Genomic DNA, 22,392 nt, shown 5'->3' on the forward strand with positions numbered 1-22,392 from the left:
TTTCAATAATCCCAACAACTTCAGCTAAAACTGCCTTTAAGGTTAACAGAATTCAGTCCATGAATACTAAAGTTTCTTCAATTCCATTTAAGCATACCCTATTGTATTCTTGATCCTAATGCTTTCTTTATTTCTATCCCTCACTCTTTAGGGCTCTTCTTTTTTTCCAATAAATACCATTAACCTGTCAGCTCCTATTTCCAAAAATTTACCCAGGAGTGCAAATATTCTAAATCTACTTCAGTCACTGGACATGTCCGTGTTAATTCAAGCATTATCAGAAAATATTTGTTTGCTGAGCCCATACATCAATGTTCCAGTAAATATGAGCAATACTAAAGGAGCTGTGAAGTCATAGGATGACTTCCAAAACGAAATTTATGTCAGACCAGAACCCCTTTTTCTCATGCTCCTGTCTCTGACAAAAGATGATGATGATGTTACTTGTACTCCCTATGGAGAGCAGTCTACAGACCATGTTATCACCTGACCTGTCTCAGTCATGGTGAAGCCAAAAAAATGCCAAGTGTGCAAACAATTACACAGACAGATTTTGAACTCTGGCTCTGGGCAACTTATTTACCTGGATGTTGCTCCTGTCATTCTGAAACTTCGCATGTGAATGACCTGTAGCCCTAGCGGCTTGATTTCTCCATTTAAAAAGCAAAAATAAATGCTATTTCCACATCTAGACATGTCCCTAGAGCACAGTCACTAAGAAAGAAAGGCTCTGTAGAAGCACGTCAAGTCAGTCCTTGTTACAGCAATACATTTCTTATTGCTGTCTGTGGCTCTAGTTTGGTTCTACTAGTGTGGAATTGACAAACTTCTGAGCACCTATCATTCATGAGAAATTTCTTTCCCTAACCCCCTTTGCTCATTTTAAACCATTTTTTGATTGAAGGAAGCAAGTTCCAGAGAATCAAAAGTGCTGCTTTTCTGCCAGCTCCCATTTAAGTCAACTTAGCCTAAGCTGAAGTCACACACCTCTCTACCTGCAGAAGGACCTGCAGCTGCTAAGAAAAAGCAGAGTTTCCAAATCACCTCTGTGGTTCCACTGTCTTCTTGCTGACACTGCCCTGAATGCTCCAAAGGCCTTAGCCTTAGTTTTTAAGGCTCTGTTTAGCCTTAGGATCATGTTTAGTGGTGGAAGAAAACATACTCATATGGGGCCCTAACCTGAAACTTTTACTGAAGTTACTGAACTTACATAAATTAGTAATTTCTTTAGAAACAAATTGGATTAGCTGCGGAATTGTGTAAAATACACTTAAATATATTGTTATACATGCACACAGTTCGTGTAACCTAGCACACTTTCTTTCAGTCAGGAGAACTAGTCTAGCACAGGGCCCCACACCAGCTAAGGATGCGATGAGGTATTTATAGCAACAGTCTTATATTCTTGTCTCAACAGTGATGCAGTGATGTGCTGATGTGGCAGTGTAGTTAGTTGCTGGTGTATGGAGAACAGCTAACTAACAATACACTGCCTAATCACCACACACAGCTCTAGGATCAGCCTAATTCTGGAAAGCTTCATAACGTTGTTCCCATTTCTCTTCCTAGAAGGCCTTCATTTAGACAGTTTGCAAGGTACATTACTTACTTTGTTTGGTGCTCCTGTAACAAAGAGTTCCTTTTGCATTCCATAAAGAGAAGGTGCAGAGATGAGGATAGAGGTAACATTCTGATGCCTGTGGCAGTATGTCTGATAGAAGCTTACTGTGTAATATGAATCAAAAGGATCCATTTCCTTCCAGCCTGTAACCTGCTAAAGAATAATATATGTCCTATTCAAACTCCTGGTGTCTCCTGGTGAGAAGATGTGCAGTTATTTAGGACATCCATGTTCAACATTAAGCCATTAAGCAAGGGGAGAAAAAACATTTTAAAACTGACTTCCGTTTTATAAAATGGAAAGGTAATTATTGTTCAGTTATAGCCTTCGGGCAGTTAGTGAAATGTGATTTTAAGCCTTTCCTACTTCTAATTACTCAATGCAAAAAAAAAAATCATTTAATAAATTTTTTTAAAAAATAAATAAGAAACATTTTTAATTGTTCTTCTTTTGTTTTAAGAAAACTTCCAGAGAAATTAAAGCTGTTTGAATTTTTTTCAAACCTGAAATAATTATTGAATTAATTACCTGCTTGTTTCAAGCATTTATAAACTTCCTACTACCTTGGTATCTAAAAGCAGAGAAAAAAACAGAATCTAAACCAACCAAAAATTCTCTTAATTCTTTGGATAAGGGGAATACAACATACAACTATAATACTGAAGATGAGCCTGGCAGTCAAAAAACGGTAATAATCAAATGGACCCAAAAGTTTCCTTACATAAAAGTAGTAGCTCTCCAGTTTGATGCTAAAGGTATGTGCATCAGGATAGCAACTGCATGTTAGCTGATGTCAGAATTTCAACCAGCTAACATACACTGCCATCCCGTCACACACAGGTGCACCACCTCCCTTACTGGAAATTAGATTCAACATAAACAGCGATGGACTGGCCCTGCAGCTGGTGACAGTGCAGTAGTGACTGCTACATTCAAATACAGCAGCCACCTAACAGCACACTGCCTACCAGCCACAGAGTCCGTGCAGAGTGAGATTTCTCCTGAAATGCACGTGCCTGGAGACAACTACCTAAATTCAGTATTGTTTTCCTCTTTGACTTTCATGTTTCATATATGTAAACATAAACACATATTTAAGCAGTAAATACTTAAATGGATGACACAGTTATGTTTCTGATTCAGTAAGACTTGAATTAAAGTAATTGTACAAAACCCACATGGAATGTGAGAAGTATCAGACTCCAGACTATCAAAAAGGAATTGGAAATTGTTGCAAACAGTTTCTTGCCTTGCCTTGCCCCAGCACCAGCGTAGTATGTTATCTCCACGAGTTAATTAGTGTCATACACACTTAACTTCATTCCTTTTCTTCCTTGAGCATCCATGTTGGTGATTGTGGGAGCCCAGGCCTGGGACTAGATGAGCCAGGAGTGTAACTCAGTATAGTTAATTTGGTTATTTTGAAATACAAATCATTACTGATTACATCATACTGCAAATTGACTTCAGGTGTTAAGGCACATTACCTTCATTCACAGAAGGACGTATAAAGACTCTATGATTCAAGGTCATGGATTTAGGCTGGATGGAGGTAAAATTTTACCTACAACATCCATTTTGATGGAAAGGCCTTTGAAGTCATGCTGAAGTCAGTCACTGAGTTAAACGCTTTGGATCAAAGCAAATTAATACCAAAAATTAATACCAAATTTGCAGATTTCCCTTTGCTTCTTAAAAGAAAGGCTTAGGTCACTGAAAATAAATCACACCAATCCTGAATTCTCAATATAAAACAAAACACTAAAACATTTACTTGCCGGAATGCTGCTGTTAGCAGCTACAGAGTAGCATTGGCTAATTGCTTTCTGGCTTGTTCCACAGCAAGAGGAGGCCACCTCTGAGTTTTCCACGATGCTTGTGAATGCAACAATATGGAGTGCAGCTAGCAGCTGTTCACACCTCTGAGACGACAGCCAGCTAACAGGCACTGCCAGACTGCTACAATCTGCTGGTTTGGCTATTGGCTCCCCCTCAGCACCCGGCAGAACCTTCTTCTCCTAGAGCCCAGTCATTGCTCACTTTAACAACACACCTTTTCCCATGGGGTCACTTACAGAACATCTTTATTTTGGAGTGACATTCTCAGCATGCTGGTAGCAACATTTATATTACTGTCATATCTAAGGGTGCACTGCCTGTCTCCTGCTTTGTCACTTCCAATATGGTCATTTCCTTTTACACCTTCACCCAGTCCATCACTTTATGCATTTCAGTCTCACTAGGTTTTGTGATATTTGTCAAATCCTTAAGGTGCAAACTGCCTGTATTTTGTATTTTGCTTACCGTTAAGCATACTGTTGGTGAATATTATGTTTTTTACCTATGTTCCTACTGTATACATGAGTTCTGCATGGTCCTTTTTATCTTTACTGCCCTCTAAATGTGGAAAAGTCAGCTTGCAGTGCCAGTAAAAAGACAACATTGTAAATCTGCACAATCTCTTCAATGAAATCAAGCAATGCTTGCTTTTAAACAGCAAGTAGTCCCTCTAGTGCCAAGAGAGAATCCCGCGTGGTTTTGAATCCTTCCCTCAACAAATGTCACTATCATAACTTGTGTCTTTCAAACATTTCAGATCTTGCAGTTAAGAAAGCGTGTTAAGGATTAACAGGAAAGGAAAAAATATCATTTCTTTTTTCAAAATCACTGTTTCTCTACAGCCTCCTCCTTTCCCTACCCCCACAATCAAAAAGAGCAACACTAGCGCAACACACACAGCGAGGAGCGAAGGTCTGTGCCTGCCTTTACCTCAGTCACTTTCTGTAGGCTTTGCTCTCTGCTCCGCTTCAGGTCTTTTCCGAGCGTTCTCATCACCTTTTCCTTGGAAGAAACAGAGGCACAACACTTAAAACACACACACAGCTCTCAGTAGGGCCGCAGTTCGCTCACCCTGCATCACCTGTGGCCAAGCCTGGCCACTTGTGAGGTTTCACAACCCACTGAAGGGGCTGGCGGTGGCCATCAACCAGCTCCTTGGTTGTGACCGTCCCCAGGCCACCAACAGCCCCCCATGTCCCCGCAAGGTGCTGGGCACCCAGAACACAGTTACCCATAGCAAATCCTCATCCGTCCTCGTCCTCCTCACGGCAGATTTCTCTAATTTCCACTCCATCTCTGCCGGGCCCGGCTGAACCCACCGCCTCAGGCGAGGTGGTGGCCTGACACATAGGAGTGGGGAGAGCACAGGTGTGGGGAAGGCAAGCTGGGTGGCAACTTGTGGGCACGGAAACTTGTGGGGACGGCAACTTGTGGGCACGGCGACTCGCGTCCAACCCCTAGGCCAGCCGTCCGGCCCGGGGTGGCGGTGCCGGTGCCGTCCCAGCCGCCTGGCAGTCCCCTCAATTTAAGCACCCGCGGGCGTCCCTCCCGGTCCCTCCCCGCCCCGGCCCATCCCGGCCCGGCCCGGCGCGGCCCGGCGCTGCCCGCCGGCGGGACGGGGCGCTCCCGGGCTGCGCGGCGGCGGCGCCAAGGAGCGGCGGTGGAGGCGGGCGGCCGAGGATGGCGGCGCGGCGCGGCGGGACCCGGGCGGCCGCGGGGAGAAGCGGGGCAGAGGCGGGAGGGCCTGCCGCCACCCTCGGGACGGGCAGCGGGAGGCCGGGCCCGCGGCGGGCCGAGGTTTTGCGGTGTGGTTCCCCAAACCCGAACCTGAGCGGAGCCTGTAGGGCAGCACGAGAAACCGCGCTCATGGCTGTGACTTGAAATCATTTGCCTTAATGTCATAGACATGTTAGGGTAGAAGATGTGCAGGACCGTGTTAGGCCAGCAGGTGAGTTGCTTACTCTTTTTACAGTCACTCATAGTCACTTACTCATTTCACCCCCAAGGACCTGACCATAGATTTGGTGAGAAAGAAGTTAAAGATATTTTTGCTGGAAGGCAGGTTTAGTTCCAAATCCAAAGAAACAGGAGAAAAAAAAAAAAAAAAAAAGAGTTACCACCACGTATAGGTTCCATATGTTACCCAAAATAAGTTCAGAACAGTACTTTTTCAGCCTTTGTAATAGGTATGAAATTTTGGAGCTATGCCACTTGAGTTTTCAACCAGCAAAAGCTGTGGATCACACAGCATGTAAAAGAGCCCATTTTCCCCCATTCTAGCTTTTGTGTCTTAGAATCAACATTAGAGGTGTTAATTTCTAAGAGTATGAAGTGCGATGCCACTTATAGAAATGTGGTCAAAGTTTCCTTCTCTTACAGTTTCACTCTTTTCTCCCAGGAGAAGAGAGATTTTTCTAACTTCCCAGTTGGAAATGTCCTGTTTGACAAAAGAAGAGCTCTCCTGCAAAAATCTGCTCATGTAAAGTCCTGCTTTCCCAATCAGTTCAATTCCTGTAGCTGCCTATGTAACACCTGGAAAAGAACATCATACAAGCAAGATAATGGAGGGGAATATTTTTATTAATACCTCAGTTCTTGGCAAAACTTAAATATCAGAGGTAGAGCTATTATGACAAATCAATGTAAAACGTTCAAAAGTACCATTTTATTATCTCACTGTTTATCAGTAAGGACAGAGCTAAGGACACCCAGGCTACAAAGCGGCTGAGTCACTCAAGATCATTTTAATGCTTGCTGTGAAACAAACAATACACACAGCATTGCAGGACTTCCATCACAAAGGCTTGTTTGCAATACTTCAGATGTTCGTTTAACTGAATATGAACTCTTCCTACAAGAGTAACGTTCAACAAACATTGCCAGAGAGTGTTTCTCTGCACAGCCACTGCCTAACAGCAGCTGCTGGCGTGCACTGCAAAACCAGCTCCTTTTAATACACAGTGAATCAGCAAAACTCAAACGAAGCGTATCAAACAGTTACCTATTAGACCGGTGTCCGGGCCTCTAATGAAGCTTTTGCTTAGTGAAACTTACTGAGAAGTTTCTTTCAGATGAGCAAATCTGTAGCAATGCAATTTTACATGGGACTAATTTGTCTCACAGTGCAAGGAATGGGTTTGCAGTCTGAGAACTATATGGTTGCAAACTGGAATAAAAGCCAGAAGTCTTTCAAAGTCAACAAGCTTTTGTTTCAGCAAAATAGAATTAGGATTAATCAAACTTCAGTGGAAAAAATGTTAAAAAATATTTAACAACCTTTGTCCAAAATAATTATTATAAAGCAGTTTTCCAGTTGTCATAGTCAAGTCAAATGTGTTCCTAATTTTATTAAAAAGTGAGAGCTATAACCTGATGGGAAAGTATGTAATTCAGTTTTCTAGAAACAGAAGTCCCTTGTTGAATATGATACTGTTAACCCCACTTGCTGATACTTTCAGTATGCTTTGTCGTGTGGAAGCAACTCTAAGTTGTGTTGAGAGCCTGTTTGTGTGCATCCCCTGCACACAGACCTGGTGAATGAATCATGGGCCAGCACACACATAGGCCTTAGTCATTTTTTCTATGCATCATCTTTGTTACACCAGGCCCAAGTTTACTCATCTTGTAGCTTAAACTGTTCTCCTTGCAGCTTGAGAAAAATAAATTAGTTGCAGACGAAGGGCAGTGCACAAACTATTCCCAGCAGCTGGGTGACACCTGGTAACTCGTTAGGACTCTTGATGATAATGTGGCTGCTACCTGAGAATCCAAGAGGGAAAAGAAGGTGAGATTAGCAGAGGAAGGCATTAAAGACTAAGTAATGTGACCCACTGCAACTGGTTTTACAAGCAGTGATTCCTGCCCATCAACTTTCAACTCGTGCATACAGATACTGTGAACAAATTTTAAGAAAAGATTTGGAGGTTTTTCTATAAAAGCTTCTGAACGCTGATTAACAAGTGGAAAACACACCAAGGTATTCTGTATTTGCTGGTAGCTTTAAAATAACTAGATCCTGAAATAAGTCAATAGTAGAAAAAATCCAAACATAAGCAGGAGTGCCATAGTGTGGCACATTCAATCCTGCAATTGTGAATTGCTTTGAGTTAGTTAAAATTGATGTATTGGAATGTTGGGTAGGTTTTGTAACATCAAGGATATCCTTAAAACTTCTTCACCTGAAGTGCCTGCTACTTAGCAAATGATGTGATAGGTGAGAGCTCTGTTGTCACCTAGAGACTGGACCTGAATTTTAAAAAACACAGTTTTGTTTTCGGACAATTCCTCACAGCTGAGCTGTGAAGCTTATAGAAGCTGTATAGCTTCTATACAGCTGTATAGCTTCTGAAGTGTTTCCAGCACTTCACTAAAGTTTCTTCAAAGTGAAATAGAATCACAGAATCGCAGAATCATGAGGGTTGGAAAAGACCTCCAAGATCATCTGGTCCAACCATCCCCCTGCCACTGATATCACCCACTAAACCATGTCCCTACACACCACATCCAGTCTTTCCTTGAACACCCATATGGACGGTAACTACCACCTCCCTGGGCAACCTGTCCCAGTCCCTGACTGCGCTTTCTGAGAAGAAATGTCTCCTAATTTCCAACCTGAACCTCCCCTGGCGCAACTTGAGGCCATTTCTCTCTACTTCCATCACTAGTTTTCTGCAAGAAGAGGCTGACCCTCAGTTCCGCACACCTTCCTTTCAGGTAGCTGTAGAGAGCAATAAGGTCTTCCCTGAGCCTCCTCTTCCCCAGACTAAACAACCCCAGTTCCCTCAGCCGCTCCTCACAGGACTTGTGTTCCAGGCCCTTCACCAGCTCCGTAGCCCTGCTCTGGACACACTCCAGGGCCTCGATGTCCTTCTTGTACTGAGGACCCCAAAGCTGAACACAGTGCTCCAGGTGCAGCCTTGCCAGAGCAGAGTACAGGGGGAAAATCACCTCCCTGGTCATGGAAAGGTCATCATGATTCAATATCTTCATTTCACTGCAGACTCATTCTAGACTCCACATTATTGAACATATGCAGAAAATTGCTAAGTTATTTCACTTACATGCTGGAAATGTGGATTTCCAGTGCTCAGTTTGCAGTTCATTGTAAAAACATTCCCCTCACAAACTGTGTAATTTGTCCCTGATGGCAGTAGATGGTGCTGATATGTTGTGCTTGGTACATCCTTGAAAGAAAGGATCACCAAAGCACCATCTCAATCACATAGTAATTTATGTTTTTTCTCTTCTCCTTATCCTTGAGGTCTCTTCATTCTATTTTGTCATCAAAGCATCAGCAGACTCAGAATTTACTGAGGTAAAATACCAGTTTATAATTTGAAGGTGAGATGCGGACATCAATAACAAGCTTCACAAGGTTTTCAGAGAGTTAAGCAGTGGCTGAAACAAGACTTCAGGAAGAGTTAGGTTCCTCACACACAGACTGCTGACCAAGCACCAGCAAGAGCAGTAGAGGTTCAGATATCTCAGGATGTGGTAGTGAGGGTGCTCTTTGCCAAATGCTTGCTGACAAGAAATGATGCTAGCCTATGCTGAGTTCTGACAATTAGAAAGATCACAAGAAGTCATAGAAAATTGTCTTAAAGCAATCAAATCACAGAATGTCCTGAGGTGGAAGGAACCCACAATGATCACCGAGTCCAACTCCTGGCTCCACACAAGACCACCCAAACATCAGACCTTCTGTCTGAGAGCATTGTCCAAATGCTTCTTGAACTCTGTCAGGCTTGGTGCTGTGACCACTGCCCTGGGGAGGCTGTCCCAGTGCCCGACCACCCTCTGGGTGCAGAACCTTTCCCTAACACCCAGCCTGACCCTCCCCTGTCCCAACTCCATGCCGTTCTCTTGGGCCCTGTTGCTGTCCCCAGAGAGCAGAGCTCAGCGTCTGCTCCTCTGCTCCCCTCGTGAGGAAGGAATAGATCAGAGGTTGTCTCTATTTCAGTAAAGAGAAATGGAAACGAGGTTTCCAAAGGTTAGACAAACCTTCCTGCCTGAGGAGTGCAGGGACTTTAACATCGAGTGCATACAGGACTAAGCCAATATAATTCTTTCACAACCTAATTAGTTTTCCAGAGCGAATGTAACCACTGTCTGTGATGCCCAACTGGATAAACTAAGAAAGGTGTAAACAATTGTGTTAAGAAAAAAAGCAACACTTTCACAAATGGGAGAAGTAAATCCAAATGATATTTAACAAAGTTTTGAGTTGCTCATTGAAATAAGTGGGGAAAAATTGTTGGAACCATTTTGATGATTTTTTTTCCCTTTTGCAGTTGCAAAGCAATAAGAGATTTCTGGGAAGTAAAGCTTCAAACTTCCTGCCAGCAAGAAAAGGAGGCCCCAGCTTTGTTAGCAACTCACAGAGCAGAGGTCTTGAGATATGGAAATTTCTTAGTTTTTCTTCCTATATTATTCACTATTCTCTCTGGTTGTCAGCTAGTATCCCAGAAAGATCCAAGTCTTGTTGCCTGCTCAGTTATTTCAGCGCTGAGATGCCTGCGAGTGGATTAGAGGAACAGTTCTTACAGTGGTGCAGAGCAAACTTTAAAGACTGACAGTAGTCATAGATAGTGGTTTCCATTTGCAAAAGGCACCTTTGACCCTCAGGTGTTTCTGACAGTTGTGGTAAGGAGAGAAAAGGTGGGGAAGGAAGGAAGGAACCAGGAAAGGGAAGGGATTTGCTTCAGTTCATGTGGCCGTTCTCTTCCCATCATTTCACACTTCATGAGCAGTCATTGTTTAGGTTCCAGTATGAAACGTTGTTGACTAGGCAACTGGAATATTCTGGCAGTGAACTCACAGCTTCGTTTTAGTGTACAAATCATGGGTTATTAAGATGTCCTTCAGAGTACAAGGGTGACAAAAGTTCCTGCTTCTTTGCTGGGGTTTACCTTAAGCCATGAACTTAACATCTCAGTCTGGTAATTTGCTCATCAGACACTTCCTTTCACTTACCTTTGCCAGCACAGTGAAAGTGGCTGTGGACATACGGGGAGTGAGCTCTGGAAATGTCTGTCCACTGTGCCACCTCAGATGACCCTCAGCACCTCAGACATTGACGAAAATTTCATCTTCTATGCAGACAAGCAAGAAAGCAAATAAACGAACAAAATAACTTGAAACTGTTCCTTATGTGCTGCATTCTGTCTGCAAGGGTGCTGCATTTTCTGGATAGACTGACGTGAGAATGATGGCGCACCAACTTTACATTCTTCTGTCCTTTGTACGCTTGTACCACACCTTCCATTACTTAAACTTCTGTTATTTCCAGTATTAAATTTAGCAATAAATACTAGCCTACTTGACAAGTGTGCATAAGTAGACTAAAGATCTCTTTAGTTCAAGGAGAAATTTGTGTCAGCTCTTACGGGTTCTCTTTGGTTTTGGTTTAAAAACAAGAAAAAATAAAAACAAGAAAACAAGTGTACCAAGTGATAACTGCTGGGAGGGAGGCATTTTAATGAACTGTTTAACTTCTAATGCCACATCCTGTTGTCTTCCAAGATTGTTGCTTTTAATGTAACCTTTACCTTTCGTAAAACAATACATTTCACAATCAATTTCTTCAGTGTCAGAATATAGGCTAGAGCTTAGGAAAAAAAATGAGGGTTTATGATCTTTGGAAAAGAGGGCAGGCCACTCAGAAGGGTTATAAGGATGTTGTAAGGATGTGTAGGGACAAAATTAGAAAGGCCAAACCTCATCTGGAGCTCAATCTGGCTACTGCTGTTAAAGATAACAGAAAATGTTTTTAAAATACATTAACACCAAAAGGAGGACTAAGGAGAATCTCCATCCTTTACTGGATGCGGGGGGAAACTTAGTTACAAGGGATGAGGAAAAGGCTGAGGTGCTTAATGCCTTCTTTGCCTCAGTCTTTAGCAGCAAGACTTGTTCTCTAGATACCCAGTACCCTGAGCTTGTGGAAGGGGATGGGGAGCAGGATGTGGCCCTCACAATCTACGAGGAAATGGTTGGCGACCTGCTACAGCACTTGGATGTACACAAGTCGATGGGGCCGGATGGGATCCACCCGAGGGTACTGAAAGAACTGGTGGAGGAGCTGGCCAAGCCACTTTCCATCATTTATCATCAGTCCTGGCTATCGGGGAGGTCCCAGTCGACTGGCGGCTAGCAAATGTGACGCCCATCTACAAGAAGGGTCAGAGGGCAGACCCGGGGAACTATAGGCCTGTTAGCTTGACCTCAGTGCCAGGGAAACTCATGGGGCAGATTATCTTGAGGGTCATCACGCGGCACTTACAGGGCAACCAGGCGATCAGGCCCAGTCAGCATGGGTTTATGAAAGGCAGGTCCTGCTTGATGAACCTGATCTCCTCCTGTGACGAAGTGACACGCTTGGGGGATGAGGGAAAGGCAGTGGATGTGGCCTACCTTGACTTCAGTAAGGCTTTTGACACCATTTCCCACAGCATTCTCCTCAAAAAACTGGCTGCTCATGGCTTGGACTGGTGTACGCTTCGTTGGGTTAGAAACTGGCTGGGTAGCCAGGCCAAAAGAGTTGTGGTGAATGGAGTCAAATCCAGTTGGATGCTGGTCACTAGTGGTGTCCCCCAGGGCTCGGTACTGGGGCCGGTCCTCTTTAATATCTTTATCGATGATCTGGATGAGGGCGTCCAGTGCACCCTCAGTAAGTTTGCAGATGACACCAAGTTAGGTGCGTGTGTCGATCTGCTCGAGGGCAGGAAGGCTCTGCAGGACGATCTGGATAGGCTGGAGCGATGGGCTGAGGCCAACTGTATGAAGTTCAACAAGGCCAAGTGCTGGGTCCTGCACCTGGGGCGCAACAACCCCAAGCAGAGCTACAGGCTGGGAGATGAGTGGCTGGAAAGCTGCCTGGCAGAGAAGGACCTGGGAGTATTGGTTGATAGTCGGCTGAATATGAGCCAGCAGTGTGCCCAGGTGGCCAAGAAGGCCAACAGCATCCTGGCTTGTATAAGAAGCAGTGTGGCCAGCAGGTCTAGGGAAGTGATTGTCCCCATGTACTCGGCTCTGGTGAGGCCGCACCTCGAGTACTGTGTTCAGTTTTGGGCCTCTCGCTACAAGAAGGACATGGAGATGCTCGAGTGAGTCCAGAGAAGGGCAACGAAGCTGTTGAAGGGTCTGGAGAACAAGTCTTACAAGGAGCGGTTGAGGGAGCTGGGCTTGTTCAGCCTGGAGAAGAGGAGGCTCAGGGGCGACCTCATCGCTCTCTACAGGTACCTTAAAGGAGGCTGTAGTGAGGTGGCGGTTGGTCTATTCTCCCATGTGCCTGGTGACAGGACGAGGGGGGATGGGCACAAGTTGCACCAGGGGAGGTTTAGTTTGGATATTAGGAAGAACTTTACTGAAAGGGTTGTTAGGCATTGGAATGGGCTGCCCAGGGAAGTGGTTGAGTCACCATCGCCTGCAAGGCAAGCAGGCGATCAGGCCCAGTCAGCATGGGTTTATGAAAGGCAGGTCATGCTTGACGAACCTGATCTCCTTCTATGACCAAGTGACGCGCTTGGTGGATGAGGGAAAAGCTGTGGATGTGGTTTACCTTGACCTCAGTAAGGCTTTTGACACAGTTCCCCACAACATTCTCCTCAAGAAACTGGCTGCTCGTGGCTTGGACTGGCGTACGCTTCGCTGGGTTAGAAACTGGCTGGATGGCCAGGCCCAGAGAGTTGTGGTGAATGGAGTCAAATCTGGTTGGAGGCCGGTCACTAGTGGTGTCCCCCAGGGCTCAGTACTGGGGCCGGTCCTCTTTAATATCTTTATCGATGATCTGGATGAGGGCGTCCAGTGCACCCTCAGTAAGTTTGCAGATGACACCAAGCTAAGTGCGTGTGTCGATCTGCTCGAGGGCAGGAAGGCTCTGCAGGACGATCTGGATAGGCTGGAGCGATGGGCTGAGGCCAGCTGTATGAAGTTCAACAAGGCCAAGTGCCGGGTCCTGCACCTGGGGCGCAACAACCCCAAGCAGAGCTACAGGCTGGGAGATGAGTGGCTGGAAAGCTGCCTGGCCGAGAGGGACCTGGGAGTATTGGTTGATAGTCGGCTGAATATGAGCCAGCAGTGTGCCCAGGTGGCCAAGAAGGCCAACAGCATCCTGGCCTGCATAAGAAGCAGTGTGGCCAGCAGGTCTAGGGAAGTGATTGTGCCCCTGTACTCGGCTCTGGTGAGGCCGCACCTCGAGTACTGTGTTCAGTTTTGGGCCCCTCGCTACAGAAAGGACATGGACGTGCTCGAGCGAGTCCAGAGAAGGGCGACCAAGCTGGTGAGGGGTCTGGAGAACAAGTCTTACGAGGAGCGGCTGAGGGAGCTGGGCTTGTTCAGCCTGGAGAAGAGGAGGCTCAGGGGCGACCTTATCGCTCTCTACAGTTACCTTAAAGGAGGCTGTAAAGAGGTGGGTGTTGGTCTGTTCTCCCACGTGCCTGGTGACAGGACGAGGGGGAATGGGCGAAAGTTGCGACAGGGGAGTTTTAAATTGGATGTTAGGAAGTACTTCTTTACCGAAAGGGTTATTAAGCATTGGAATGGGCTGCCCAGGGCGGTGGTGGAGTCACCATCCCTGGAGGTCTTTAAAAGACGTTTAGATGTAGAGCTTAGCGATATGGTTTAGTGGAGTACTTAGTGTTAGGTTGGAGGTTGGACTCGATGATCTTGAGGTCTCTTCCAACCTAGAAATCTGTGATACCTGTGATCCCCGGAGGTCTTTAAGAGACGTTTAGATGTAGAGCTTAGTGATTTGGTTTAGTGGAGGACTTGTTAGTGTTAGGTCAGAGGTTGGACTGGGTGATCTTGGAGGTCTCATCCAATCTAGATGATTCTGTGGTTCTGTGATTCTGTGATAGTAATTTCTTCTTCTCTCTGTTCAGCTGGCAGATCAAGAGCTTTTCTGCTAGGTCATCCTTCTCTGTGCCTTCCTGCTCAGTTTCTCTCTCCAGTGTACACCCACTTTTTCTGTTTCTATGCACATTAAGAATCCGTTTTGGCAAGGCACTGCTACAAAGACTGTCTAAGGTAGGGCTCCCAGCACAGCAGAGTCCCGCGCTTGCCCTGAGGGCTGCACACAGCATACTGCAGTTTGTTTGCCTTGGCTGCACTCCAGCCCAACTACTGAACCTCTGGGTCTGTTGCCAGCTGCCAGCTGTGTGTCTAAATGGTATTTCGACCTGGAATCCAGACATTCTGGATTAACAAACTGCCAAAATGCTGCCAAGACATGGTTCTTTCCAAAGCTTCTCTAGCAACTTCTGTTGGTAGCACAGGACCTAGTTCATTACTGGTACCAAAGTTACAACAAAATTACATTATGTAAAAGCTAATTATGTGTTTCAATAATTATGGATTGTAAAATCTCTGAGGCTTGAGGAACTTGTAGATAATTCTTCTCAGGTTATCTTGTGAGACAGGGCAAGGTTTCTGATATCCTTTCCTGCCTAAGGGCAATTAAATATACACACTTAAAAACGACTATCATTTCTCTTTGCAAACATGTTTCAATTAATTCATTCCTGAGAGCTTCAGCTCCATCACCTGTGAATATCTGGCTACTTTTTAACTTTTTTTTCAATCTCTTTTATTATGATGACTGAATTTACAAAGATCAAACTGAGGAAGAGAAAGTCAGAGGTCAAAGTGATTTACAAGTGATTGGCAACTTTAACATCAGTTTTGAAAGGGTGTGCTTTTTCCCATTTGTGCCCTTATTACCACTAGCTTATTCATGTGTGCTCATCCGATTTTCAGTAATATATGGGACATTGCTCTCTTTTTATTACATTTTGAAAGCATGGCTGTTGAAGGAACATAGAAGCCTGTATGGTCACATCTGGCTTTCTAGTGCAGGGATGCATATTGAGAAAAAGTGCTGATTACTGTCATTATCAAATGTTTCAAACTAAACTGGAAAAAAAAAAAGAAAGAAAAAAGAAGTCTACAAGGAAGTGTATTTACAAGCCTTTAAAAAGATCTTTTTTTTGAAACATGGGCACTTACTGTTTATATTTAAGGTGCAACTTTATCTTCAGTGAAGGTTAATGTACTACCACTGTGAAAAGGCAATGAGTGGTGAGCTTCTACTCCATGATGGACAGCTGTACCCTCTAAGGAACTGTCTGAGGACTCACTAGATTGGATCATAAACTCAAAATTGACTGTGAATTACAAATGAGCTGTGAAGAAAACAGTTCCATGAAAGTCGGGTAAGTTAATTGAAGCAATTCTCCATCCAAAACTGATTTTATTTTTTTAGCAAGAGAAATATTCCTGAAATTCTGTCACAACTCTATGGCACTTCCCATGGAGAAAAGTCTCTGGTTTCAGTTCAAGAAAACAATATTCAGGGAATTGAGTCAGACTATATTTTAAGCTAAGTTTTCAATTACAATACATTTCACTGTTTTTGTTGTTGTCTTTCACTTGTTTGTTTGGTTGGTTGGTTGGTTGTTTTGGTTGGCTGGTTGGGTACTACACTCTTTGAAAGCAGGTCAGTAGCTATGATTAGGTCAGTAGTTAAAATTACAGATAATATCACTCACTGTCAGGATACTGACCTTATTGTAGATGTTCATCTGTTTCAGCTCTTCCAGCTTTTTAAAATTCTAAAAACCTTTTCTGGATATTCAAGGTGCAGGTATAGGTAAAATCATCACCGTCCACCCACAATGTGTGAAATTATCTCCCTTCACAGTAGATGCAAGTCCATTCCAGCTCATCTCAGAGGGACTGTTGTTCTCCAGTTCTGCAAAGACCTTGGTAGTGCTGGATCCCTGAGCCCACTCAAAGAGCCTCTGAGATAAAGGAGGTGTTGTCTGAATTTCACCAGCAGAAACAAACTGGATAACAAAAGAAAAGAGAGGAACACAATAACAATGTACATACAAATGGAGCTATGCTGGGGGCTATCAGACCAGACAAGATGATAGAAATGGTAGAAAACATTTATCAATAAATGTACCTGTAGCTGCATGCATTATTAGTAACACCTTTCACAAAAGCAACCCACTGTAAGAGGTTCATCTATTTTTAGCCTCATCTTTTCCTTTCTTCTTCAGTTTCTTAAACACACTTGTTCTGCACTGCACGCCCCTGGATATCCTGGAGCACCTGCTGCCCATTATTGTGATATGTGATAGCTCTACTTAGAGTTCAGAAGTATTCTTTATAGACTTGCCAGTTACATACCTCTTACCAGCTGTGCAGTCATCTGTAGAAAACCAAATGATTGCAACCAAAATGACAGAATTTTTCTAAGAGAGGAAACAACTGATTCAGGGCTTTTAGAAATGCAAGCCCTAGTGTATCACAGGTTGGATAGTGCCTTCGTAGCATTCTTTACCTCTCATTACACAAAAGGATGCAAAATGCCCCAAGGATGTAAACAACAAATTGAAATGTGTTAGAAAACCTCCTTCATCTATTTCTTTCTACCTGAGAACTGTCTGAGTTAGAGAATAACAAAAACTGCTGCTTTGTTGCTGTACAGTGGGATGAATTAAGCACAGGGGGGTTAACCCACCGTACTATTTTTTTTCTGTTAGAGCATAACAATATAGACCAGTTTCAAGGGAAAACTTGTCAAGTCATGTAATGTTCTCAGGCATTCAGCATGGGTCTATATTAATGAACAGTCTTGTGAACTCTTCTCAGGATTCATTTAAATTTAGAAGTACCAATACTTGAAGCAGAGAACTGATCTGCTCATTTTGAGCTAGGGTATTATTCTGTGAATGTTATAATTTTCTTTGTTGCACCCTTCATGACTGATATTTCATACAACAAAGTACTGAAATGAAAAACAACCCAAGAGGTGTGTACATGCACTGTCCCCTGTCCATCAGACATGTGCTCTTCTGCCCCTTACACCGCCTGACCTGGGATGCTGCTGGGAGGACCTGCAGTGCCAAACGACCACCCACTGACACATCTGAACAGCTACAGACCACTCCTGCCAGCGCAGAGCACAGGTGGGGACAGTGCTCGACTTTCTGCCCCGCGCTGAGTACACGCAGGGCTATGCACTTGGATCACCTACACAGGGCCAGAGGGAGAAAGACATGCACCTCAGAGGAGATACAAGACCAAGCACAGGGGGGCTAACCCAGCATTGCAGCCTTGAAAGAGCCACCTCTAAATAAGATAAATAAGATCATAAGATGAAGATCCAGGACCCTTCCTGAGGTCTCTTCCAGCTGTTCCTTGAAAAGGCTGAGAAAGACTTGCAGTTTCTTGTCTTAGCACACTCAGGTCGGTGCTGCTTTCTACTACCTACATTTTATACAGGGGCCTCCTGGTTAAAGCAATTCCCTCAAGAAAATGGGGAGATTTAGGTCCTGCACTTTAAACTGAGGCTGAGATGCCTCAGCCCCTGCTGCCCTGACAAGTGTCTAACCTCACCTGTGGGGGCTGGTTCCTGCTGCAGGAATGTGGGATTTCTTCCTGTCCCTAGGAACATAATTGCTGCTTAGATAGTTTTACCCAAACCAATTAGGCAAAAAGAGAAACTATGCCCTTGTGCAACCCTGATGCTTTGACTCTGGTTGTCAGCTCTGTGGTTATGTTTTGGAGCGTGGACCTCTGTGGTCTGACCTCTTTACTGGTAGATCTGTGAAAGCAGGATTGCTGGCCCTCTGCTGCCAAATGGTCTTTCATGAAGCAGTTTCATCCATTTACTATTACCTGCAACCCTCTGCAGAGGCACTGTATGCTACCATGGTGGTTGCCTCTTGACACACTGTTGGGTTCTAGCAGTTCTTTCATTAATTCTTGCTCATTAGGTCCACCGATTCTTCAGAACATGCTTTCTCGAAATGAAACTCCTGTTGTCCTGAGCAGATTTGTTTCTGCTTTGTGCCTGCTCCCCACTTTGTTTTAATTCTCTCAGCAAGTTCTTTCTTTCCAGCCTGGGTGATTTCCCCTTTGATTGATTGTGGTCTGGAAATAGTCCATTGTGTAACCTGAAAGTCCCATTATTAACGAACATTTGGTAAATGTGGTATAGTCTGGCAGTTTGCAATATTCTCTCCTGGCATAAATTGGTTATGAGCTGGAACAAAATCAATTTACAACAGTGGAGAGGGCTTTGCTTTCTGCACTAACATTACACAAGTTTATAAGGTTATGTGGTCATCCTGAATGAGACCTTCTAGTAAAAAAAAATTAAAAAAATAAAAATAAAAACAAAAAACACTATAATTGAAATACAAATACAGCTCATAGATTTAGATAATTAGATACCTGCAAATTAGATTCCTATATAATTCTTTTGGTATCAAAAGCCATTGAAACAGATTCCATGGACGCACGTTAACAGGCTGGTGCCTGTAGAAAGTGCGTGCACCCCTTCATCCCAGAAATACCAGAGCAGCTGCTCCAAAACCTGGGCTACTGCTTTGCAGCCCCAACCCTGCAGCTGTGTTCCTCCTTTCTATTTGTGAAAAAAAAAAAAAAAAAGAGATATCTGATGGATCACACTGCTAATCCCTTTCAACCCAACTGAAAGACCTGAATTTCTCCAGGAGGAATCTCCAAAGGTATCCCCATAACAATCAGGACTGCTATCTCTGAGGGTAGTCCCTAACTCCTCTTATGCCACTTCACAAACACATCCAGAAAGTCCTGTGAGCATGAAGTATCAACGTCTGTAGCAGCAGCAGAAGTAGCTGCCAGCCATGCATTTGTGCAAAGATGGTGATCAGACATATGGCAGCGTTTCCATGCAGCGTTTGACATAGTTTATATCAAATTAGGAGTTCCTAGTCTAGGACACGGCTGCACAGGAACCTTGGGGAATTTTACAAAAGAAGATAGTCCCCCAGAGAAAAAAAATAATATATATATATATATAAAGAAGAGAAGAGAAGAGAAGAGAAGAGAAGAGAAGAGAAGAGAAGAGAAGAGAAGAGAAGAGAAGAGAAGAGAAGAGAAGAGAAGAGAAGAGAAGAGAAGAGAAGAGAAGAGAAGAGAAGAGAATATTGAACACAGTGCTAAAGCCAACATCTCTATCATTATCTGATGTCCAGCTGACACTCTTCAGAGACATGAGCAGAGATTATCACATCTAACCTCAGACAATTCCTTTAGAAGTATGTGGTGTGCAGTAGTCTTCTAAAGCAGCAAATCAAGTTACTGCCTCTATGTATAATAATGAAAATGCAACTTTTTATTACCTAATGGTTGCCTTCTTATTTGTCCCTAACTCTTGCCTTCACCTTTTTACCTTGGCTGTAAATATTGCTGCTATATTTCTTGCTTATTGTGTGTCATCTCTCTCTGCTACTTATTGCTTGTTCTATGTTTTCAGTGTTGCCTCATTGGAAAATCTTGACTGTGAGCATTAAAAAGCAGTGTAAATCCCTCAGTACTGTTCTTCATATACTGTTTTGTTTCTGTCTTGATGTTCACTGAAGAACTTCTGCTTGCGGTCATAATCACTTCTAAGTCTAGGCCACATGTATTTACTGCAATGTAAACGTAATTGACAAACATTCATTACCCTGAAATGATGACCCACTTGCTAATTTGCACTGTACCGAATGCTAGTAAAATGCCCCCTTTGTTACACGGGTATGTTTGCTTTGCCATAAAACAGACTTGGAAGTGTTTCATTTAAAAAAAGTGGTTTGATTAACTTACGGGGCAATTTTCAAAAGCATCTGACACCCCTAATATTCATTTGACTCATTGACTCTTTCCATGTGCTGCTTAAGACTTGGAAGAAGAAGTATCCCATGACACAGAAAGCCTTATTGGTTGATCTGGAAGAAGAACATAAGCAATACCACAGATGCCAACAGACTTCTGCTTTTTTACACCCAAAGCTCCTTCTGTAATAGCAGATAGGTGTATGCAAAATGTCATGTAACAAAAGACCACTTTTGTTGCGTCCACCAATTCATGGAGAGTTGTTTAGTCAGTAAAACTGAAGAAAACAGCCTGGTATACTTGAGAATTTCATGCTTTCCCACCTGTGTAGCCTGATTCAAAGGCCACAGAAGGGAGTGACAGTCCCATTTATTTCTTTGAAGGGGTTGTGGCAAATATGAACAAGCCAGGAAAAATATTAGAGAACATTCAAAGAGATTCAACAGAACCATGGGGATTTCCAGGTTGATACCTTAGTAACTAATGAGGAAAAAAACAACTGGGACATTAATTATTTCATAATCTTCAGACTTAACTTCAGATGCTGAATGTGTCTAAAGTGAGTTAAAGAATTTGTGTAGCAGATGAGAACTTGCTTGTTTGCCTTTTGGGAAATTGTGAAAAGCCCTTCTAAATACTCACATCTTTAATTCTTCTAACCCAGTTGTTTGTTAAACCTTTCTGTGAGAGGTTGGTTGGGATTGGTGCTCTTTGCATTGATGGCTTAGAGAGGAAATAGTACGAAAACAATTTGATAAGGAAAAAGTTCACACGTAATACAGTTAGTTGCATTAATATCATTTTTTTCTCCTTTAAATATCTAGCCATGAAGTTCTGTGAGTTTTCTACCACCAAACAGAGCATACAAATGAGCCAAAAGGATGGACACTTTCAGGATGGACACTTTCAAAAAGTGCCTTTGGGCAGAGACTCTGAGCTTATAGAGCATGTGGCAAAACAGGATTCTGCTTTTGTGGCTCAGGGCATTTTTGACTCAAGGCAAGTAGACAAGCATACTTTTGAAAGGGGGGAAGATGGGGAAGAATAAATACATTACTGAGAATTTTTTGGTTTCACTTAAAATGAACTTGCATATAAACAGACCAGTAGTAACACTGTTTCATGTATTTTGCAGCTGGTGACTTGATAAACCAAATTAAAACTTAGCTCCTGGTGCTGTGTTCACATAATTCAATGTAAATAAAGCTGCATCTCTCTGTCCAAGCTACTGCACAGCTAACCACCATCCATCATAAACTAGGAGGTCTCAGAAATTACCATTATGCTCCTATCCCCTCCCCTCCTTTATCCTCACCAGAGCACAACTTGCCATCTTGCAAGTCTGAGCAAAGGGAGAGTGGCCACACTCAGGGAATACTTGCTCTTTTTCTTTTACCACTTAAACATAGGGTCCAGTTTGCCTCCACTGATGATTTTGTCCTCATGGATCCTCCATCAGTGGGCTGACAGTTTCCTTGCTCCACTAGAAAGTGGTTTTCAAGGGAAACTCTGACTGCAGACAGAGAAACAGGTAATGGGTAATGAAGACTATTTCTAATCTGGCTTTCTAACTCAGGAAAGGCTGCATGTTCAATGGAAATCCTGTGCAGAGAAATGCACTAGGAGAACTGTTGTTTGGGGTTTTTTTGCTCAAACTGAATCATTTCCAAAATTACAGTAAATGGACCTGAAGTTACAAAAGCAGATATCAGATGTGCAGCAAGGGGCAGTGGTTTGTGGTTTCTTGCTTTGTTTTGTTCTTCCAAAACCAAAAAAGCTCACTGGATTTTCAAGAGCAGCTTGTAATCTGGTAGATCACAGGCTGCAGTCCAGCCTAAGGTAGGAAAAGAAGCAGTGTACATGGATAAGGCTGTGATTCTCCCATTTTTCTAACATTTTTGTCCCCTGTTGAAGTCCGTGCTTTTGAAGTTCCATATTTTTCATTTTGCAAAAATTTTGATGGCACATATCAAAACAGAACATTGAAACATTTTTGAAATGCTTAGGTTTCATCCAGGAAGAAAATCATATACAGGTGAGATGAACTTTGCTTTTCTAGTAACACCGCACATGCTTAGCTGCAATTCAAACCTTATAACTTTTACTGTCTGTCCTCTGTTGGACATGTGTTCAAATGCCTTTGTAGGATCCCAGAGTCAATGTCGTAACTGCTGACTGAAAATAGTGTAACAATAAACTGAGGTGTGTCCTTGGTACAATAAACAGGTTAATCTGGCTAAATCTTTCATTAACATGGAAAGAGTTTAGGATTGTAACATAAT

General features: G+C 43.3%; 1 protein-coding gene and 1 long non-coding RNA gene across 2 annotated transcripts in view; one reads left to right on the top strand and one right to left on the bottom strand.

The window, feature by feature from the left end:
* Window positions 1–5,032, bottom strand: part of CDC20B (cell division cycle 20B) — a 32,062-nt gene extending 27,030 nt beyond the window's left edge. The window contains exons 1-2 of the mRNA XM_013180599.3: window positions 4,692–5,032; window positions 4,391–4,462 (exon numbers count right to left, since the gene is read on the bottom strand). Of these exons, the coding sequence (XP_013036053.1) occupies window positions 4,391–4,462; window positions 4,692–4,754 (135 nt within the window). The 5' untranslated portion in view covers window positions 4,755–5,032. The remainder of the gene's footprint in view (window positions 1–4,390; window positions 4,463–4,691) is intronic.
* A 126-nt stretch (window positions 5,033–5,158) lies between these two features.
* LOC136789035 (uncharacterized) lies at window positions 5,159–21,823 on the top strand. Its single transcript, XR_010827754.1, has 3 exons — window positions 5,159–5,408; window positions 15,478–15,669; window positions 20,935–21,823. It is a non-coding gene; the product is annotated as an uncharacterized lncRNA (long non-coding RNA).
* Window positions 21,824–22,392: the final 569 nt, after the last annotated feature.

The sequence above is a fragment of the Anser cygnoides genome, chromosome Z (assembly GCF_040182565.1).
Source record: "Anser cygnoides isolate HZ-2024a breed goose chromosome Z, Taihu_goose_T2T_genome, whole genome shotgun sequence".
Lineage (NCBI taxonomy): Eukaryota > Metazoa > Chordata > Aves > Anseriformes > Anatidae > Anser > Anser cygnoides.